The 18,173-nt window shown below is 37.1% G+C and overlaps 2 protein-coding genes across 2 annotated transcripts; both read right to left on the bottom strand.

Moving 5' to 3' along the window:
- Positions 1–347: 347 nt before the first annotated feature.
- On the bottom strand, positions 348–1,265 carry Or5ac23b (olfactory receptor family 5 subfamily AC member 23B). Its single transcript, NM_001001102.1, has one exon. The coding sequence runs from the start codon at positions 1,263–1,265 to the stop codon at positions 348–350; it is 918 nt and encodes a 305-aa protein (NP_001001102.1).
- Positions 1,266–16,984: 15,719 nt separating this feature from the next.
- Positions 16,985–17,902, bottom strand: Or5ac23 (olfactory receptor family 5 subfamily AC member 23). Its single transcript, NM_001001101.1, has one exon. It carries the CDS (start codon positions 17,900–17,902, stop codon positions 16,985–16,987), a length of 918 nt encoding a protein of 305 aa, NP_001001101.1.
- Between the last annotated feature and the right edge of the window lie 271 nt (positions 17,903–18,173).

Here is an 18,173-nt window from a genome sequence, read left to right as displayed (position 1 = left end):
GAAAATCATTTATGCAGCCTAAGATTGCTTTTTTGATTTAAAAACTGAAAAAGTTGTAATATGGATCTTAAAACCAAAAGCTTAATAAATTAATGATGAAAATAATGAACTAGATTCACAGTGAGTATGAATTTCAAAGCAATGAAAAATTCCAGTTAACTTTTAAGTCCTTGTTAATTATTTTATGGCCATATTACTAAGAGAGCAATTCACAGTCTAAATTTGCATTTTTGTTTAACAATATGTAAAATTTCAATTATATGCAAAACACAAAATCAAATATTACAATGGAATTCAACAAAGAGGAAAGGGATGGAAAAAGTCTTAAAATATTTAGTAATTATTTATTATCTGATGACTTTTCTCAATGCACACAAAACTTCCTTGTTTCTTAAGCTGTAAATAAAGGGGTTTAGCAGAGGAATCACAACTGTGTAGAACAGAGAATACATTTTATCCTTGTTTTCACCTGCCACAGACCCATGACTCACATACATGAAGAGGAGAGTACCATAGAACAAAGAGACAGAGAGCAGGTGGGCACTGCAGGTGAAGAAAGCTTTTCTTCTGCCCTTCTCAGACTTCATGTTCAGGACAGCAAATAGGACACGGGCATAAGAGACTACAATGGTCACAGAGGTACTGATTTGTATGGAAGAAGCAAAAATAAAAGCCACCAATTCATTAAGAGATGGATCTGTGCAAGAAATTACGTAGAGTGGCATGATTTCACAGTAGAAATGGTCAATAATATTAGATCTACAGAACGTTAATCTGAATAATAATCCCACATGAACTATAGGGTTTAGAAAACCAATGATATATGACATACTGATTAGCACAGTGCAGAGTCTTTTGGACATCAACACTAGATAGAGCAGAGGGTTACATATGGCTACATACCGGTCATAGGCCATCGCTACCAGGAGGAAGCATTCTGTGGTTCCACTGAAACAAAAAAAATAAAACTGGGCAAAACACTCACCCATGGATATCACATCATTCCTATTTAAAAATTTCATAAGCATCTTTGGTGTCACCGAGGATGAACTGCAGGCATCAGCAAAGGCTAAATTTCCAAGGAAAAGGTACATGGGTGTGTGAAGATGGGGGTCCTTCCAGATGAGAAAGATTAAGCCAAGGTTGCCCACCATGGTGGTGACATAGATGAGGAAGAACACCAGGAACAGGGGGACTTGCAGCTCTGGACGATCTGTTATTCCTCTGAGAACAAACTCAGTCAGCAGGGTGCTGTTTCCTCCCATCCCAACCCCTCCAGATGCTCACTGCTGAGATGAGACAAAGAAAACATAACCAAGACTCAGTGAGAACAGCACCAGTTCAAAGTCCACTCATCCATGTCAGGTTATCCATAAGAAACAAGAACAAAGCGAGCTGTTTCTGCTTTCAAAGCTTTCCTGAAGTAGGGATCATTTTAGGAACAATTTTGATGCATACATTTTATAACATGCAATTATCTGAGAAGTAACTGAGATCATAGACATCAGTTCACCTGACCTTGTAATTTAATATATATTTAGATTATGTTTAACTTAAACACATTAATAATTTATATTTGTATATAAAATTTATAATGGCAAACGGGAAAATAGACTATATACTAAAATATTTTTAAAACAAGCCCAAGCTGAAAAAGTCTCACTGTATAAAGTATTGCTTTACATAATGACATTTTAATTCCCATTTACCCTGGATTTGGAACATGCTGACACTCTCCAGTTCTCTCTCCTCCTCTGATGCTTTCCTTCACCTTCTCAAAAGACATCATCCTGTTTCAGAACAGATATGTCTTTCAAATATTCTTATATGGGAAGAAAATGGACTGTACTTTAGGTATTAGTTATATTAGCATATCTTTCATTCTAAATCATAAACAGGTCAGGTAATAAGATGGCAACTTTAAGTATTTCTGCTCTTTCTATTCTTTTCAAATATGTTACCTGATTGTACATACATAAGAGCAAACACAATTTTTAATAAACCTTTTCATGTTCCTTCAACAGAAAAGCATGTAAAAAAACATTAATTCAATTCTTTGTGGGATTAAATAATTTCAACATGCCAATGTGGAAAACTGTCCAGTGAATTAAGAATAGTTTTTTAGTATTTCGGTTGTACATAGTTCTAAAGAAAGTTTAACAATGCCACAGTTTTTTGAGGGAAATTTGAAATTAAAGGTGCTGTTGAATATCATGGAGCACACGACCAGGGAAGGAATGGCCAATGTCTCCATTATTATAAAACTATATTTATATAAAGAATCAATGAAGTAAAACTCTCTTAGGTATAACTAATATATAATGCCCACAGACATAACATGCAAGGCAGAAAAGTTCACCAAGCCATGTGTACCAATGAGTGTAAACAGCCAGGGCAGTGGTGCAAGGTCCTATTATGATACAGCAGGGACAGCATACAATTAAGGATCAACTATATTTCTGTAATAATAAATGTGCATAATCTGGGCTAGCGGTGGTTTATGTACTTTTACACTATATTGATGACCTAAAATTGGAGCTGATCACTTGGCAATACAAAGTTTCATTATCCAATCATGCAGTGAATAGGAATGACCATGCAGTCTTAAGACAAAGACTGCCCAATGGGTTGCCTAGCAACACACATGTTTAATTTTTCAAATCTTAGTATATAATTCTGTATATAATAGGTAACTGTTCCTTGTCCATATCTATGATATTAATAAATTATTTTCTCAAATCATCTGCTTTATTTTTGTAAAAAGTATATAAATGAGAACTCGTTTTTAAAAGAATAGGCAAGGAATCATCTTGAGGTAATAAAATATGTAGAATTGAAATATATAGAAATATGCAAAGGGTATTACATGCCTCTTCATTTGAACCTAATAGAAAAACTACTCCATGAAATTTGTTCTCCATCTTTTCTAGGAATAGGAGATTTGCTTGGAGTTTTACTGGATGCTCAAATATTAGCAGAGAAGTGAGGAAACTCTGGAAAAAGTATTAAACGTTCCACTGTCTTATATCAAAAACATAAATATAACATTTGTTTTATATCTGCCAAACATTTAACATGACACAGATATTGTTGTCGTGGGGAACTCTTCCTCTCTTCATATTTCCAGGATCCCCAAGGAATTCATTAACTAGGTGAGTAAGTAGGCATAGATGCCATCAGAAGCCACACAGCCCTGTGATACCAGGAACCAACAATTCATCTTGATTATGAACATTCTCAAAGTGAAAGTCAGAAAGAGACATTTTACTTAATAGGAATCACAGCATACAAGTTAACCGTATGAATTCACAAAAATCACATGATCAAGCTCAAATCTTTTGGTGAATAAACACATAACTGTGAATGACAAGGATTAGAACGAAATAACAGAACACTTCATTTACCTTTTCAGGACTGCCTTGCTCCACTTGTTAGATAATTCCCCTAAAAAGATATTTATACAATGCCATTCCCATGCAGTTATTGACATATTATGACAAACTTTTGATAAAGAAGTGGTTGAAAATCTTATTTCCTCACTGAATTCTTATGAAAATCTCCGCAAGCATGGATGCTATGAAACTTAAATCTTCATGAAGATACTCAACTTTCAGCAACAAGAGTGTCCAAAACAATGGTCCTTCTCTTGTCAATATTCTTTAGCAAAGTGGTTTATAGGGAATATTTATTTCTTACCATCTTCAATCCTATTTTTAAATGCAATGCTAAAACTCCCTTAATGCTACCAAAAATTCCCTATAGGATGGAGCCAATCTGCAGGGCATTGTTTATTATTCAGCTAATTATTACTAACAAACCTATTGCAACTGGTTTTACATAGGCTCACAGGCTTTCTAAAACCAAAATATTAAAGGTCATTTTATATATAAAAGTATTCACTCCAGTGGCATTATTTAGATATCTTAGATGGAATTGACTTTCCACCTTTATTAAGCCTTGATTAATAATAACATTTTAATATATAAATATGTTTTATTAATATATAATAGTATGAGTATTAATTATGCTTTTTAAAATGATCAAATATTTCTTTTGTATTTTTATTTTAAGCTAGCATTTGATAATTCAGGTTCAATCAATGGTAGAATAGATTATTTTACACAATTCTTTCATTGAGAATAAATTTCATTAAGCCCTATGATAGTACCAATATAAATCCACTTTCAATTTGTAAAACAACAAATTTAATGTGGCATACTATAGTCAAATATCAAAAAATGTTTGAGGCAATGAAAGTATAAACAAACTTAAAGAGAACAGATTGCTTCAGCTTTATCAATTACTAGCGAATATTGATAGCACTTTCATGAAGTCATCTTTCCCCTACTACCCATTCATGCCTTTCCATTTATATATACAGTATTAGTATATATTGTTAAAAACAAAATGATGTGAATGTGCATCTACGTTATTAACAAAATAAGACACATATTTTCTAATCTCTTAAGTTGAAGATTCATGATTTTATTTTTTTAGTTAGAAAAGTTTTGTGAAAATATTTCTGCACCAAAGTCTCAAGGGACATTGGAGGAAAAAGGACAAACATTGATTGTAAGAATCAGAAGATTAGGGGATATGCCATAAGGTTGTGTCTCCTAGGAAATTCAGAAACAATGTCCATAAAGTTTCAGAAACGTTGTCAACAAATTGTGAGCTATGTAAGAATGGCATTAATGAACATGCCAAATTTAATAGAGAAAAGCTCATGAGACCTCAGCCCTCCACAAAGAGCTACAAAAAACTGAGGAAGGATGACAGCAGGAAAAGTGATCTTCCCCAGGAAAGAACACACTAGTTGGTTATCCAGTACCAAATGGTCAGTCCTGATAATATATTTATGTCAGTATACTATATATATATATAGTATATTATATGCAATTGTATAGTATATATCATATTGTATTATAATATAACATATACTATTATATATGTATATGTGCAATAGTAATTTTGAAAAGAAAAAAGATGCAATGAATTTGAAGGCAAATAGATAGGAGTATGTGGGAGTGTTTGAAGGGAGGAGAGAAAAAAGGAAAATATGGTATTCAAATATAGTCTTAAAAAAGTTCTAGGAATACGTCTAATCTTAAAGTTGAAAAACATTGCAACCAAACATATTTACATTGTGAAGGATGCTGTCTTACATTTTTACTATGAGACTATGAGTATATTGTGACACATTACATATATCACAAGTAATGCATGTAGTTTTTTCATACAGGCCAAAAACATCAAACATTATATGTATATGGGTGTATATGATCACGTATCTATATCTACATAAAAATATCACAAAATTTTCATGACCCTCATGTATTTGGAAAAATTATAACACTTTATTAAGAGTTACCTTAAACTTAAGTTAGCTTAAATTCCACCTAAATTTGGAATATTATGGTAGCATCTATTTATGGCTATAAAATGATGCTTTGATATATGCGTGCAGTACTCATAATCAACCATCATTACAATATAATGAAGACATCACAGAATGTCTTCTTATGCCCTGAAACCTTCTTCCTGCAATAACCATTTCCTCAATCCATCAACATTCACGCCTCTGATTACTATATATCCACACTTCCATGTGTCTCAGTGTATTAGATTCTGCATTTAAGAGAGGCTAAGTAGTCCTGTGCCCTCTGGGTCTGGGTAATTTCATTTGGCATATCTTCCTGATTCATCCATTTTTAATGACATGATTTACATCTTTTGAATAGTATATTTATTTGTATATTTAGATTTATATCAAAAATTTATATATTTATCTCTTTGTAGGCTCATCTCATTTAATTTGCCAATCCACCCATCAGTGGGCATGTAGAATACTTTAATACATTAGGCATTAGGCATTAGGAAAGATGCTGCAGTGGACATTGGGGTGGACATCTTCTTAGTACACCGATACGGTAGGTCACTTGTTATCTCTGGAGCCAATTCCATCCTGTTTGCAACATACAGGCTTTGATGTTCCACTGCTAAGATGTTGACCAAATAAATATTCCTCTTTTCATTCCTCTTTTTCAAAGTAAAGTAACTAATATGTTTCTACTAGATTTTCCCAAAGAGTCAAATGAAAGGGAAGCTCTTGTCATTGCTGTCAGATGATAAAGACACGCAATGGTGACTTGAATTGTATTGGTAGTTGTTTTATTTCTTCTAAATGAACTTGCCCATATGAATTGAGGGGGGAAGGATGTGTGCTGTTCACTGGAAATTTATTTTAACTGTGTACATGAAGCAACATTTATATCACCTTTAACCTGATCTGTAGACCAGAAAGTCTTTTAGATAGAGTTAAAAAACGGAAAAACTCAAGCAGCAGTAGTACATTTTGAAAATACCGTTTTCATTTTTAATCACAATCGTAGTGTAACATTTCACAAATGAGTCCATCAAACATGCAATATTGAGCCACAGACATTTCCTTCCTAGCTACTGTCCCCCATCTGACCACTTTAAGACTATATAATCTTGTCAGTCTCACAAATTACCTTTCATAAGTTAGCACTTGAGACATTTCTTTCTTTAGAGTCTCTTTTACCGTGAAGAGTATCTTGGTCACATTTCTGTGGCTGTAAAGGAAATAGTCCATCAAGTTAAGAGAAAAGACAGTTCGAGGTTCACACATAGTTCCACACTGAGACAGTTCTTCATGACAGTTCACAGCAACAGGAGTGCTCCAGCAGGCACAGGGCATCCACAGTCAGGAAATACAACAACAAGAGAAGGTAAAGCAAGACTAAAGACTCAAATGCCTGTCCCCAGTGATTGACTTTATCCAACAAAGTCTGCAACTCCCAGAGGCTGCATAACATTTCCAAGAGCAAGACTAGCCAAAACCACAAGTTTAAACCTATGACCCCATGGCGACCATTTCCCTTTTAAACAAAAGCCTTCTACCCCTGGTCTCCCTGTGTGGATGGTCACCTCTTTTATTTATTTATTTATTTATTTATTTATTTATTTATTTATTTATTTATACACTCTAGATTTTATTCTTCTCCTATTCTAACCCCTGAGTGTTCCACATCACAAACCACCACCCCCCTATCTCCACAAGGATATGCCCACCCCACACACCTCACCAGACCTCTAAACTTCCTGGGGCCTCCACTCTCTGAGGGTTAGGTGCATCTTCTCTGACTGAACCCAGAACCGGGAGTCCTCTGCTGTATGCGTATTGGAGGCCTCATCTCAGCTGGTGTATGCTGCCTGGTTGGTGATGCAATGTCTGAGAGATCTCAGGGGTCCAGGTTAATTGAGACTGCTGGTCCTCCTACAGGATTGCTCTCCTACTCAGCTTCCTCAAGCTTTTCCCAAATGCAACCAGCCGAGTCAGCAACTTCTGTTCATTGAACAAGTACACATATCTGCATCTGACTCTTTCAGCTGCTTGTTGGGTCTTTCAGAGGGCAGTTATGAAAGGTCCCTTTTTGTGAGTGCCCCATAGCCTCAGTAATGGTGTCAGGTCTTGGGGCCTCCCCTTGAGCTAGAACACATTTTGGTCCTGTCGCTGGGCCTTCTTTTCCTCAGGTTCTTCTCCATTTCCATCCCTGCATTTCTTTCAGACAGGAAGAACAGTGGGTCAGAGTTTGACTGTGAAATACCAAGTCCATCCCTCACTTGATATCCTGTCTTTCTGCTGGAGGTGGGTTCAATAAGTTCCCTCTCCCCACTATAGGGCGTTTCATCTATGTCTCCACCCCTTTGAGTCTTGAGGAACTCTCAGGTCTCTGGTACATTCTAAATCATCCTCCCAACCTCCTTCCTCTTAATGTTCCCTGTTTCCATTCTTTCTGCTGGTCCTCAGAGCTTCAGTCCTTTTCCCCATACCCAATACCAGATCATGTTCCCTTCTCCCCTGACCTTTATCCTCTTTCCTTCCCCTGTCCCTCCATCTTTCCCACCTGTGGTTGATTTCTTTTACTTCCCAAGTAGAACCAAGTCATCCTTGCCTAGGCCCTTCAGCTTGTTGAAATTTTTGCATTCTGTGGACTGTATTTTGAGTAGTCTGTACTCTTTTACTTTTTTGGCTAATATCACTTATTAGTGATTACCATGCATGTCCTTTTGGGTCTGAGTTACCTCACTCAGGATGACATTTTCTAGTTCAATCCATTTGCCTGCAAATCTCACGGCGTCCTCATTCTTAATAGCTGAGTCGTATTCCATTGTGTAAATGAACCACATTTTCTGTATCCATTCTTCTGTCTAGTGGAACACATGCCCCTGTAGCATTGTGCGGCATCTTTTGGGTATATGCCCAAGAGTAGTATAGCTGGATCTTCAAAATTTCCAATTTTCAAGATTTATTTCTAGAGTGGTTTTACAGGTTTGCAATTCCACCAGCAATGGAGGAGTGTTCCTCTTTCACCACATCCTTGTCAACATGTTGTTGTCACCTGAGATTTTGATCTTAACCATTCTGATTGGTGTAAGGTGGAATCTCATGGTCCTTTTGATTTGCATTACTAATGACTTTGAATATTTTTTAAGTGCTTCTCAGCCATTTCGAGATTCCTCTGTTGTGAATTCTCTGTTTAGCTCTATATCCCATTTTTTGAATGGGCTGTTTGGTTTTTTTTTTAGTGGTTAGCTCCTTGAATTCGTTATATATTTTGGATATTAGCCCTCTATCAGATGTGAGGTTAGTGACGAGTTTTTCCCAGCCTATAGGTTGCTGATTTGTCCTATTGACAGTGTCCTTTGCCTTGCAGAAGCTTTCCAGTTTCATAAGGACCCATTTATCAATTCGTGATCTTACAGCTTGAGCCATCGGAGTTCTGTTTAGGAAATTTCACCCTATACTGATGAGCTCAAAGCTCTTTCCCACTTTCACTTCTATTATATTCAGTGTATCTGGCTTTATGTTGAGGTCCCTGATTCACTTGGACTTGAGCTTTGTACAGAGTGACATACATAGATCTATTTTCATTTTCCCACATAAAGACTACCAGTTAGATAAGCACCATTTATTGAAGATGCTTTCTTTTTTCCATTGTATTTTTTGGTTTCTTTGTCAAAGATCAAGTGTCTGTAAATGTGCGCTTTTATTTCTGGGTCTTCAATTCTATTCCATTGATCAATGTGTCTCTCTGTACCAGTACCATGCAGTTTTTATAACTATTGTTGGAAGTGAGGGTTGGTGATTCCCCCAGCCTTTTTTTTGTTAAGAAATCTTTTTCACTATTCTGGGTTTTTTGCATTTCCAGATGAATTTGAGAATTGATCTTTCTGTATCTTGGAAGAATTGTGCTGGGATTTTGATGGCAATTGTGTTGAATCTGTGCATTGCCTTGGGTAGGATGACCACTTTTACTATAATAATTCTGTCAATCCATGAGCATGGGAGATTTCTCCATTTTCTGAGAATTTCTTTCTTGAGAGATTTGAAGTTATTTGCCATAGAGATTTTTCACTTATTGGGTTTGAGTTACCCCAAGATATTTTATATTATTTGTGAGTATTGTAAAGGAAGTTGTTTCTCTAATTTCTTTCTCAGCTGGTTTATCATTTGTATAAAGAAAGGCTATTGATTTGTTTGAGTTAATTTTATATCCAACCACTTTGCTGAAGTTGTTTATCAGCTGTAGTTCTATGGTAGAATCTTGGGTTTTCTTATGTATACTATCATCTCATCTGCAAATACTGATACTTTTACCTCTTCTTTGCCAATTTGTATCCCCTTGATCTCTTTTTGCTGTCTTATTGTTCTAGCTAGAACTTTGAATACTATATTAGATAGATATGGGGAGAGTGGGCATCCTTGTCTTGTCCCCTATTTTATTGGAATTGCTTCAAGTATCTCTCCATTTAATTTGATATTTACTGTTAGTTTATAGTAAATTGTTTTTATTATACTTAAGTATGAGCCTTGAATTCTTGATCTCCCCAATCATTTTAGCATAAAGACCTGTTGTATTTTTCAGCATCTAAGGAGATGATCATGTGATTTTTTTTGAGTTTGTTTATACATTGGATTGCATTAATGTATTTTCATATATTGAAGCAACCTTGCATCCCTGGGATGAGCCCTACTTGATCATGTGGCTTTTGATGTGTTCTTGGATCCAGTTTGCAAGAATTTTATTGACTATTTTTGCATTGATATTCGTAAGCAAAATTGGTCTGAAGTTCTCTTTTTGTTGCATCCTTGTGTGGTTTAGGTATCAGAGTAACTGTGGCTTCAGAGAATGAATTAGATAGCATTCCTTCTGTTTCTATTTTATGAAATAGTTTGAGGAATATTGGCGTTAAGTCTTCTTTGAAGGTATGGTAGAATTCTGCACTAAAGCCATCTGGCCCTGTTTGTTTTGTTTTGTTTTGTTTTGTTTGGGGGCAGGGGGAGTTAATGACTTCTATTTCCTTTTGAGATGTGGGCCTGTTTAGAAAGTTTACCTGTCACACCCTCGGATCCCGGCCCACAGCAGCTCTCTGCTCCCAAACCCCGTGGGAGAGAGACCTCACCGCCTGATCAGGTGGGCACTCCTGAGGCTGCAGAGCGGAGGAGACCACCAACACTGCCCACCCCTGCCCACATCCCTGGCCCAAGAGGCAACTGTATAAGGCCTCTGGGTTCCCGTGGGGGAGGGCCCAGGAGCGGCAGGACCCCTGCCAGAGACACCGCCGGACCCTGAAGGAAACAGACCAGATAAACAGTTCTCTGCACCCAAATCCCGTGGGAGGGAGAGCTAAACCTTCAGAGAGGCAGACACGCCTGGGAAACCAGAAGAGACTGCACTCTGTGCACATCCAGACGCCAGAGGAAAACACCAAACGTCATCTGGAACCCTGGTGCACGGAGGGTCCCGGAAAGAGCGGCGCAGATCTTCCCAGTTGCTGCCGCCACAGAGAGGACTTAGGCAGTACCCCACGAGCAAACTTGAGCCTTGGAACCGCAGGTAGGACCAACTTTTCCCCTGCAAGAAACCTGCCTGGTGAACTCAAGACACAGGCCCACAGGAACAGCTGAAGACCTGTAGAGAGGAAAAACTACACGCCCGAAAGCAGAACACTCTGTCCCCATAACTGGCTGAAAGAAAACAGGAAAACAGGTCTACAGCACTCCTGACACACAGGCTTATAGGACAGTCTAGCCACGGTCAGAAATAGCAGAACAAAGTAACACTAGAGATAATCTGATGGCGAGAGGCAAGTGCAGGAACCCAAACAACAGAAACCAAGACTACATGACATCATCGGAGCCCAATTCTCCCACCAAAGCAAACACGGAATATCCAAACACACCAGAAAAGCAGGATCTAGTTTCAAAATCATATTTGATCATGATGCTGGAGGACTTCAAGAAAGACATAAAGAACTCCCTTAGAGAACAAGTAGAAGCCTACAGAGAGGAATCGCAAAAATCCCTGAAAGAATTCCAGGAAAACACAATCAAACAGTTGAAGGAATTAAAAATGGAAATAGAAGCAATCAAGAAAGAACACATGGAAACAACCCTGGACATAGAAAATCAAAAGAAAAGACAAGGAGCTGTAGATACAAGCTTCACCAACAGAATACAAGAGATGGAAGAGAGAATCTCGGGAGCAGAAGATTCCATAGAAATCATTGACTCAACTGTCAAAGATAATGTAAAGCAGAAAAAGCTACTGGTCCAAAACATACAGGAAATCCAGGACTCAATGAGAAGATCAAACCTAAGGATAATAGGTATAGAAGAGAGTGAAGACTCCCAGCTCAAAGGACCAGTAAATATCTTCAACAAAATCATAGAAGAAAACTTCCCTAACCTAAAAAAAGAGATACCCATAGGCATACAAGAAGCCTACAGAACTCCAAATAGATTGGACCAGAAAAGAAACACCTCCCGTCACATAATAGTCAAAACACCAAACGCACAAAATAAAGAAAGAATATTAAAAGCAGTAAGGGAAAAAGGTCAAGTAACATATAAAGGCAGAACTATCAGAATCACACCAGACTTTTCGCCAGAAACTATGAAGGCCAGAAGATCCTGGACAGATGTCATACAGACCCTAAGAGAACACAAATGCCAGCCCAGGTTACTGTATCCTGCAAAACTCTCAATTAACATAGATGGAGAAACCAAGATATTCCATGACAAAACCAAATTTACACAATATCTTTCTACAAATCCAGCACTACAAAGGATAATAAAGGGTAAAGCCCAACATAAGGAGGCAAGCTATACCCTAGAAGAAGCAAGAAACTAATCGTCTTGGCAACAAAACAAAGAGAATGAAAGCACACAAACATAACCTCACATCCAAATATGAATATAACGGGAAGCAATAATCACTATTCCTTAATATCTCTCAATATCAATGGCCTCAACTCCCCAATAAAAAGACATAGATTAACAAACTGGATACGCAACAAGGACCCTGCATTCTGCTGCCTACAGGAAACACACCTCAGAGACAAAGACAGACACTACCTCAGAGTGAAAGGCTGGAAAACAACTTTCCAAGCAAATGGTCAGAAGAAGCAAGCTGGAGTAGCCATTCTAATATCAAATAAAATCAATTTTCAATTAAAAGTCATCAAAAAGGATAAGGAAGGACACTTCATATTCATCAAAGGAAAAATCCACCAAGATGAACTCTCAATCCTCATCTTCGATTGGTTTATATACAAGTGTGCAATTTCTAGGCTTGAAAGTAAAATGATGCTATCTGGTGCTGGATAGAGGAGCCTTATTTTTTATTATGGCAGCTTGCTATTTTTGTAACATGGTGATTTGGTTGAACACAATAAAGTACAGTAGTAACTGATCTCCCCCTCTTCCTGGATGAGTGAGGAGATGATTAAATGTTGATGTCAGCATCCATGAGCATATTCAGATGAGTTTCTACTTCTGTTGAAAAGGATGCTGTGTTTGATTGTGGTCCGAAGCTTTGAAGCACTACTTGGCATCTCCTTCCTTGGAGGTCTCACTGTTTAAACATAACAGATTTGATAGCTTGTTGGTAAGGTGAGGTCCAGCTTGTCTCCACTAGGTCATCTTCATGTGAATCCGGTGGTTATACGGTTTTGTTCTAGGGATATTTCATTTTTTTTAATAACGGTTTTAGCTGACATTCATGGAGAGAATGAATCCTTAGAAGTGTGCCACTAGTGAAAGGAAATCCTGTCTAGAGTATGTTTCTTTACAAAGCTGTGTCACACCATCCTTTGGGCCCTCTGCTGGAAAAGTAGAATCAAGTCTCAAATAATGCCTTTTAAATTGTATCCTCTAGTATTATAGATGTAGGACAGTACTGTATCATACCTCTGTGGATGTAAAATAGCTTGTACCTGCTTTATGATACGTAGTAGTGACCGTGCTTTATCAGAGCTGTTTTTAATGATGTTGCTCAGAATGTTTTCTTTCCAGATGATGATTGAGAAGCTAATTTTAAAAAAAATGGTGCCAGGTACCACAAGAGTAACAGAACTGTGCTGTTTTCTCGGGTTTTGTTTTTTTACTTTTTTTTTTAATGGAGTTTGCTGGATGTCTCTACAGTTTTGTTCAGATGACTGCAGAACCTGGAAAAGCTGTTGCTGCTGTTGATGCATAACACACTGCTATTATTGGTCTTTTTATATAAATATAAATATATATATACAGATATATAATTTGAATTTTTTGAAACTTTACCTGTGCTGTCAACTTTCGAAAAAAGTATCCCCGTTTACTGTGTTGAGTTGGCACTGTACAGAAATTAACAGCCATATTGGTCTAGAAATGTTGAACTTAAGTTTTTTCCATTTGTACAGGGGTAACACACTGTATTAAATATGTAAGGTCTTATATACGTGGGTTTGATTACAAAAACTAATAAAGTATTCTCTAAATTAAAAAAAAAAGAAAGTTTACCTGTGGGGTTGGGCATTTAGCTCAGTGGTAGAGTGCTTGCCTAGCAAGCACAAGGCCCTGGGTTCGGTCCCCAGCTCCGAAAAAAAGAAAAGAAAAAAAAAAAGAAAGAAAGTTTACCTGCTCTTGATTTAAATTTGGTATGTGGTATCTATCTAGAAAACCATCCATTTCATCTACATTTTCCAGTTTGTTGAGTACAGGCTTTTGTAATGGCATCTGATGGCTTTTTTTTTAATTTCATCAGTTTCTGTTGTTATGTCTCCCTTTTCATTTCTAATTTTGCTAATTTGGATACTGTCTCTGTGCCCTTTAAAGGTTTATCTATCTTCTTCATTTACTCAAAAACCAGCTTTTGGTTTTGTTGATTCTTTGTAGAATTAACACAGAAAATGTGGTTCGTTTACACAACGGTATACTACCCAGCTATTAAGAACAAGGACATCCTGAGTTTTGCAGGAAATGAATGAAACTAGAAAATATCATCCTAAATGGTATGTACTCACTAATAACTGGATATTAGTCCCCCCAAAAGTACAGAATACCCAGGACAGTCCACAGAACTCAAAAAGGTGAACAGGCCAAAGGGCCCATGGGATAATGTCTCAATCTCACTTGGGAGGGAGAAGAAAGCAAAAACAGCAGAATGGAGGGAGGAAGTGTCCTGAGCGGGAAAGGGAACAGGGAGGGGAAGAGGTAGAACATGATCAGGTATCAGGTGGGAGAAAAGGACTGAAACCCTGGGGGCCAGAAGAAGGAATGGAAACATGAGGTAGGGGGATATTCCAGAATGTACCAGAGACAAGAGAGGAGAGATACTCTCAAGACTCAAAGGGAGGATCCTATAATGGGGAGAGGAAATGTATAGAGCCCACCTCCAGCAAAAAGATAGGGCATCAAGTGACGGATGGGCTTGTCATTCCACAGTCAAAATCTCTGACCCATAATTATTCCTGTACAAAAGAAATGCAGGGACAAAACTGGAGAAGGGCCTGAGGAAAAGAAGGTCCAGCCACAGGCCCAAGGTAGAATCCCGGTCAAAGGGAGGTCCCAAGGCCCGACAGTATTACTGAGGTTATGGAGTGCTCACAAAAAGGGCCCTATCATGACTGCAATCCAAAAGACCCAGCAAACAGCTGAAAGAGACAGATGATGATGATATTTACATCCAACCAATGGACAGAAGCTGGTGACCCCTGTGGTTGAATTGAGGAAAAGCTGGAAGAAGCTTAGGAGAAAGGAAACCCTGTAAGAGGACCAGCAGTCTCAACCAACCTGGTCCCTGGGATCTCTCAGACACTGGATCACCAACCAGGCAGTGTACACCATCCAATATGATATAAGGCTCCCAGCACATATTCCACAGAGTACTGCTAGGTATGGGTTCAGTCAGAGAATATGCACCTAACCCTCAAGAGATATCAGACATAAATATCACAATGAGATACTGAGATTTTAGTTGAATGAAACCAATTATAAATAACCACAACAAGATGTGAATGTTGTCTTAACTTACACTTTCTATTATAGAACATATTACACCATTACTTTATAACTTAGTCTCAATCTGGTGTTTAGAGATGTCACCATACTTTTTTCTCTAAAAGACCTCTAGGTCATCCTTACTCACCTCTGGAACATCATGAAATAGGCTTAATAGTTTAGTATATTTTCTCTACCTCCTGAGATTGCAAATTCCCATTAGAATAGTCCATTATTCTCTGCTTATAGCACTTGAGGACTTATCTTGCCCAGAGTTTTAAACTATTCCATATTTCTGCTGCAAACAAATTCCAAAGGCCTAAGAAACACAAGATCAGATAATGAAAGAAACAACACTGGATGATACCAATATTCTGACTGAGCTTCTTGTCAAAAAAAGAGAAAATATATATTGGGGCTTAAATTTCCTGGAAATTATGGTCCCTGGGGCAAGGAGGTCAGTGTGGCAGAAACTTGAATCAGTGCAGCACATTGCATACATTCTCAGAGAGCAGATAACAAGTGGAGTGGAGCTATTAGGACTCAAGTCCTGCTTACAAGAAATCACTATCATCCAGCTGGGTTGAACCTCATAAAAGTTTCACAATCTTCCCGAACAGTGCCAAACTAGAAACTAAGTGTCCAACATCAGAGCCTATAGGACCATTTCACATTCAACAGTTTTATTCCTTATCCCTTCAGAAGGTTGAGTAAATAGTACAACCATGTTCTCAAATACTCTGCATTGTGGTTTCTAAAGCTGATACAGTTCAACTTTTTCTCAGATTTTTTCAACTCCCTGAGAAATTATAAAGTCGTGGCAAAAATATTTCTTATCAACTCTGTTGATTTCATGAGTCTCAAGAAAAGAAGCACAGCGTATCTGTTTACCTTACTCTCAATGAGATTCATTTGGAGACCTTGACTAGTAGATGTAGTAAGATCTTTGGTTCAGGGCCAAAGAAATGTGTTAAAAACAAAACATACACACAGGCAAAAATAAAATAATATTTAAAAGAAGGACATTTTATAAGAATTTAAATTTTTCTTTTTATGCTCCATAAAAGTTCTTTTGAATTTTTATCCTACAAATTTGAGAATTTTTGATAAAGGTAACATAAATAGTCAGATTACTTTTAAATCTCCACAAATCTTTACTTTAAGTTTTTAGATAATATCCCTTGTCAAATGTTGCATAAATAATCTTTATCTGTATACTGGTAATATGACTCCAAATTATTTAAATAAACTTTCTTCAAGAAATTATTAGGATAGAAAATAGGTTTCAAGAAAATAATTTATGCAGCCTAAGATTGCTTTTTTGGTTTAAAAACTGAAAAATTAGTAATATGGATCTTAAAACCAAAAGCTTAATAATTTAATGATGAAACCAATGAAGTAGATTTCACAGTGAGTATGAATTTCAAAGCAATGAAAAATTCTGATTAGATTTTTAAGTCCTTGTTAATTATTTTATGGCCATATTACTAAGAGAGCAATTCACAGTCTAAATTTGCATTTTTGTTTAACAATATGTAAAATTTCAATTATATGCAAAACACAAAATCAAATATTACAATGGAATTCAACAAAGAGGAAAGGGATGGGAAAAGTCTTAAAATATTTAGTAATTATTTATTATTTGATGACTTTTCTCAATGCACACAAAACTTCCTTGTTTCTTAAGCTGTAAATAAAGGGGTTTAGCAGAGGAATCACAACTGTATAGAACAGAGAATACATTTTATCCTGGTTTTCACCTGGGGCAGACCCATGACTTACATACATGAAGAGGAGAGTACCATAGAACAAAGAGACAGAGAACAAGTGGGAACTGCAGGTGAAGAAAGCTTTTCTTCTGCCCTTCTCAGACTTCATGTACAGAACAGCAAATAGGACTCGAGCATAAGAGACTACAATGGTCACAGAGGTACTGATTTGTATGGAAGAAGCAAAAATAAAAATTACCAATGCATTAAGAGTTGGATCTGTGCAGGAAATTGTATAGAGTGGCAAAATTTCACAGTAGAAATGATCAATAACGTTAGACCTACAAAATGTTAATCTGAATAATAATCCCACATGAACTATAGGGTTTAGAAAACCAATGATATATGACATACTGATTAGCACAGTGCAGAGTCTTTTGGACATCACCACTAGATAGAGCAGAGGGTTACATATGGCTACATACCGGTCATAGGCCATCGCTACCAGAAGGAAAATTTCTGTGGTTGCACTGAAACAAAAAAAATAATATTGGGCAAAACACTCACCCATGGATATCATGTCATTCCTATTTAAAAATTTCATAAGCATCTTTGGTGTCACAGAGGATGAAGTGCAGGCATCAGCAAAGGCTAAATTTCCAAGGAAAAGGTACATGGGTGTGTGAAGATGGGGGTCCTTCCAGATGAGAAAGATTAAGCCAAGGTTGCCCACCATGGTGGTGACATAGATGAGGAAGAACACCAGGAACAGGGGGACTTGCAGCTCTGGACGATCTGTTATTCCTCTGAGAACAAACTCAGTCAGCTGGGTACTGTTTCCTCCCATCCCAACCCCTCCAGATGCTCACTGCAGAGATGAAATAAAGAAAACATAACCAAGACTCAATGAGAACAGTACCAGATCATAGTCCACTCATCCATGTCAGAAGCTCCTTAAGAAACAAGAAAAAAGTGAACTGTTTCTGCTTTCAAAGCTTTCCTGAAGTAGAGATCAGTTTAGGAACAATTTTGATGCATACATTTTATAACATGCAATTATCTGAGAAGTAAGCACATTTGTAATTTATATTTTTATACAAAATTTAGAATGGCAAAAA

Source organism: Rattus norvegicus, chromosome 11 (assembly GCF_036323735.1).
Source record: "Rattus norvegicus strain BN/NHsdMcwi chromosome 11, GRCr8, whole genome shotgun sequence".
Lineage (NCBI taxonomy): Eukaryota > Metazoa > Chordata > Mammalia > Rodentia > Muridae > Rattus > Rattus norvegicus.
Note: the sequence above shows the minus strand (reverse complement) of the source record. Positions and strands in the feature narration are given on the sequence as shown.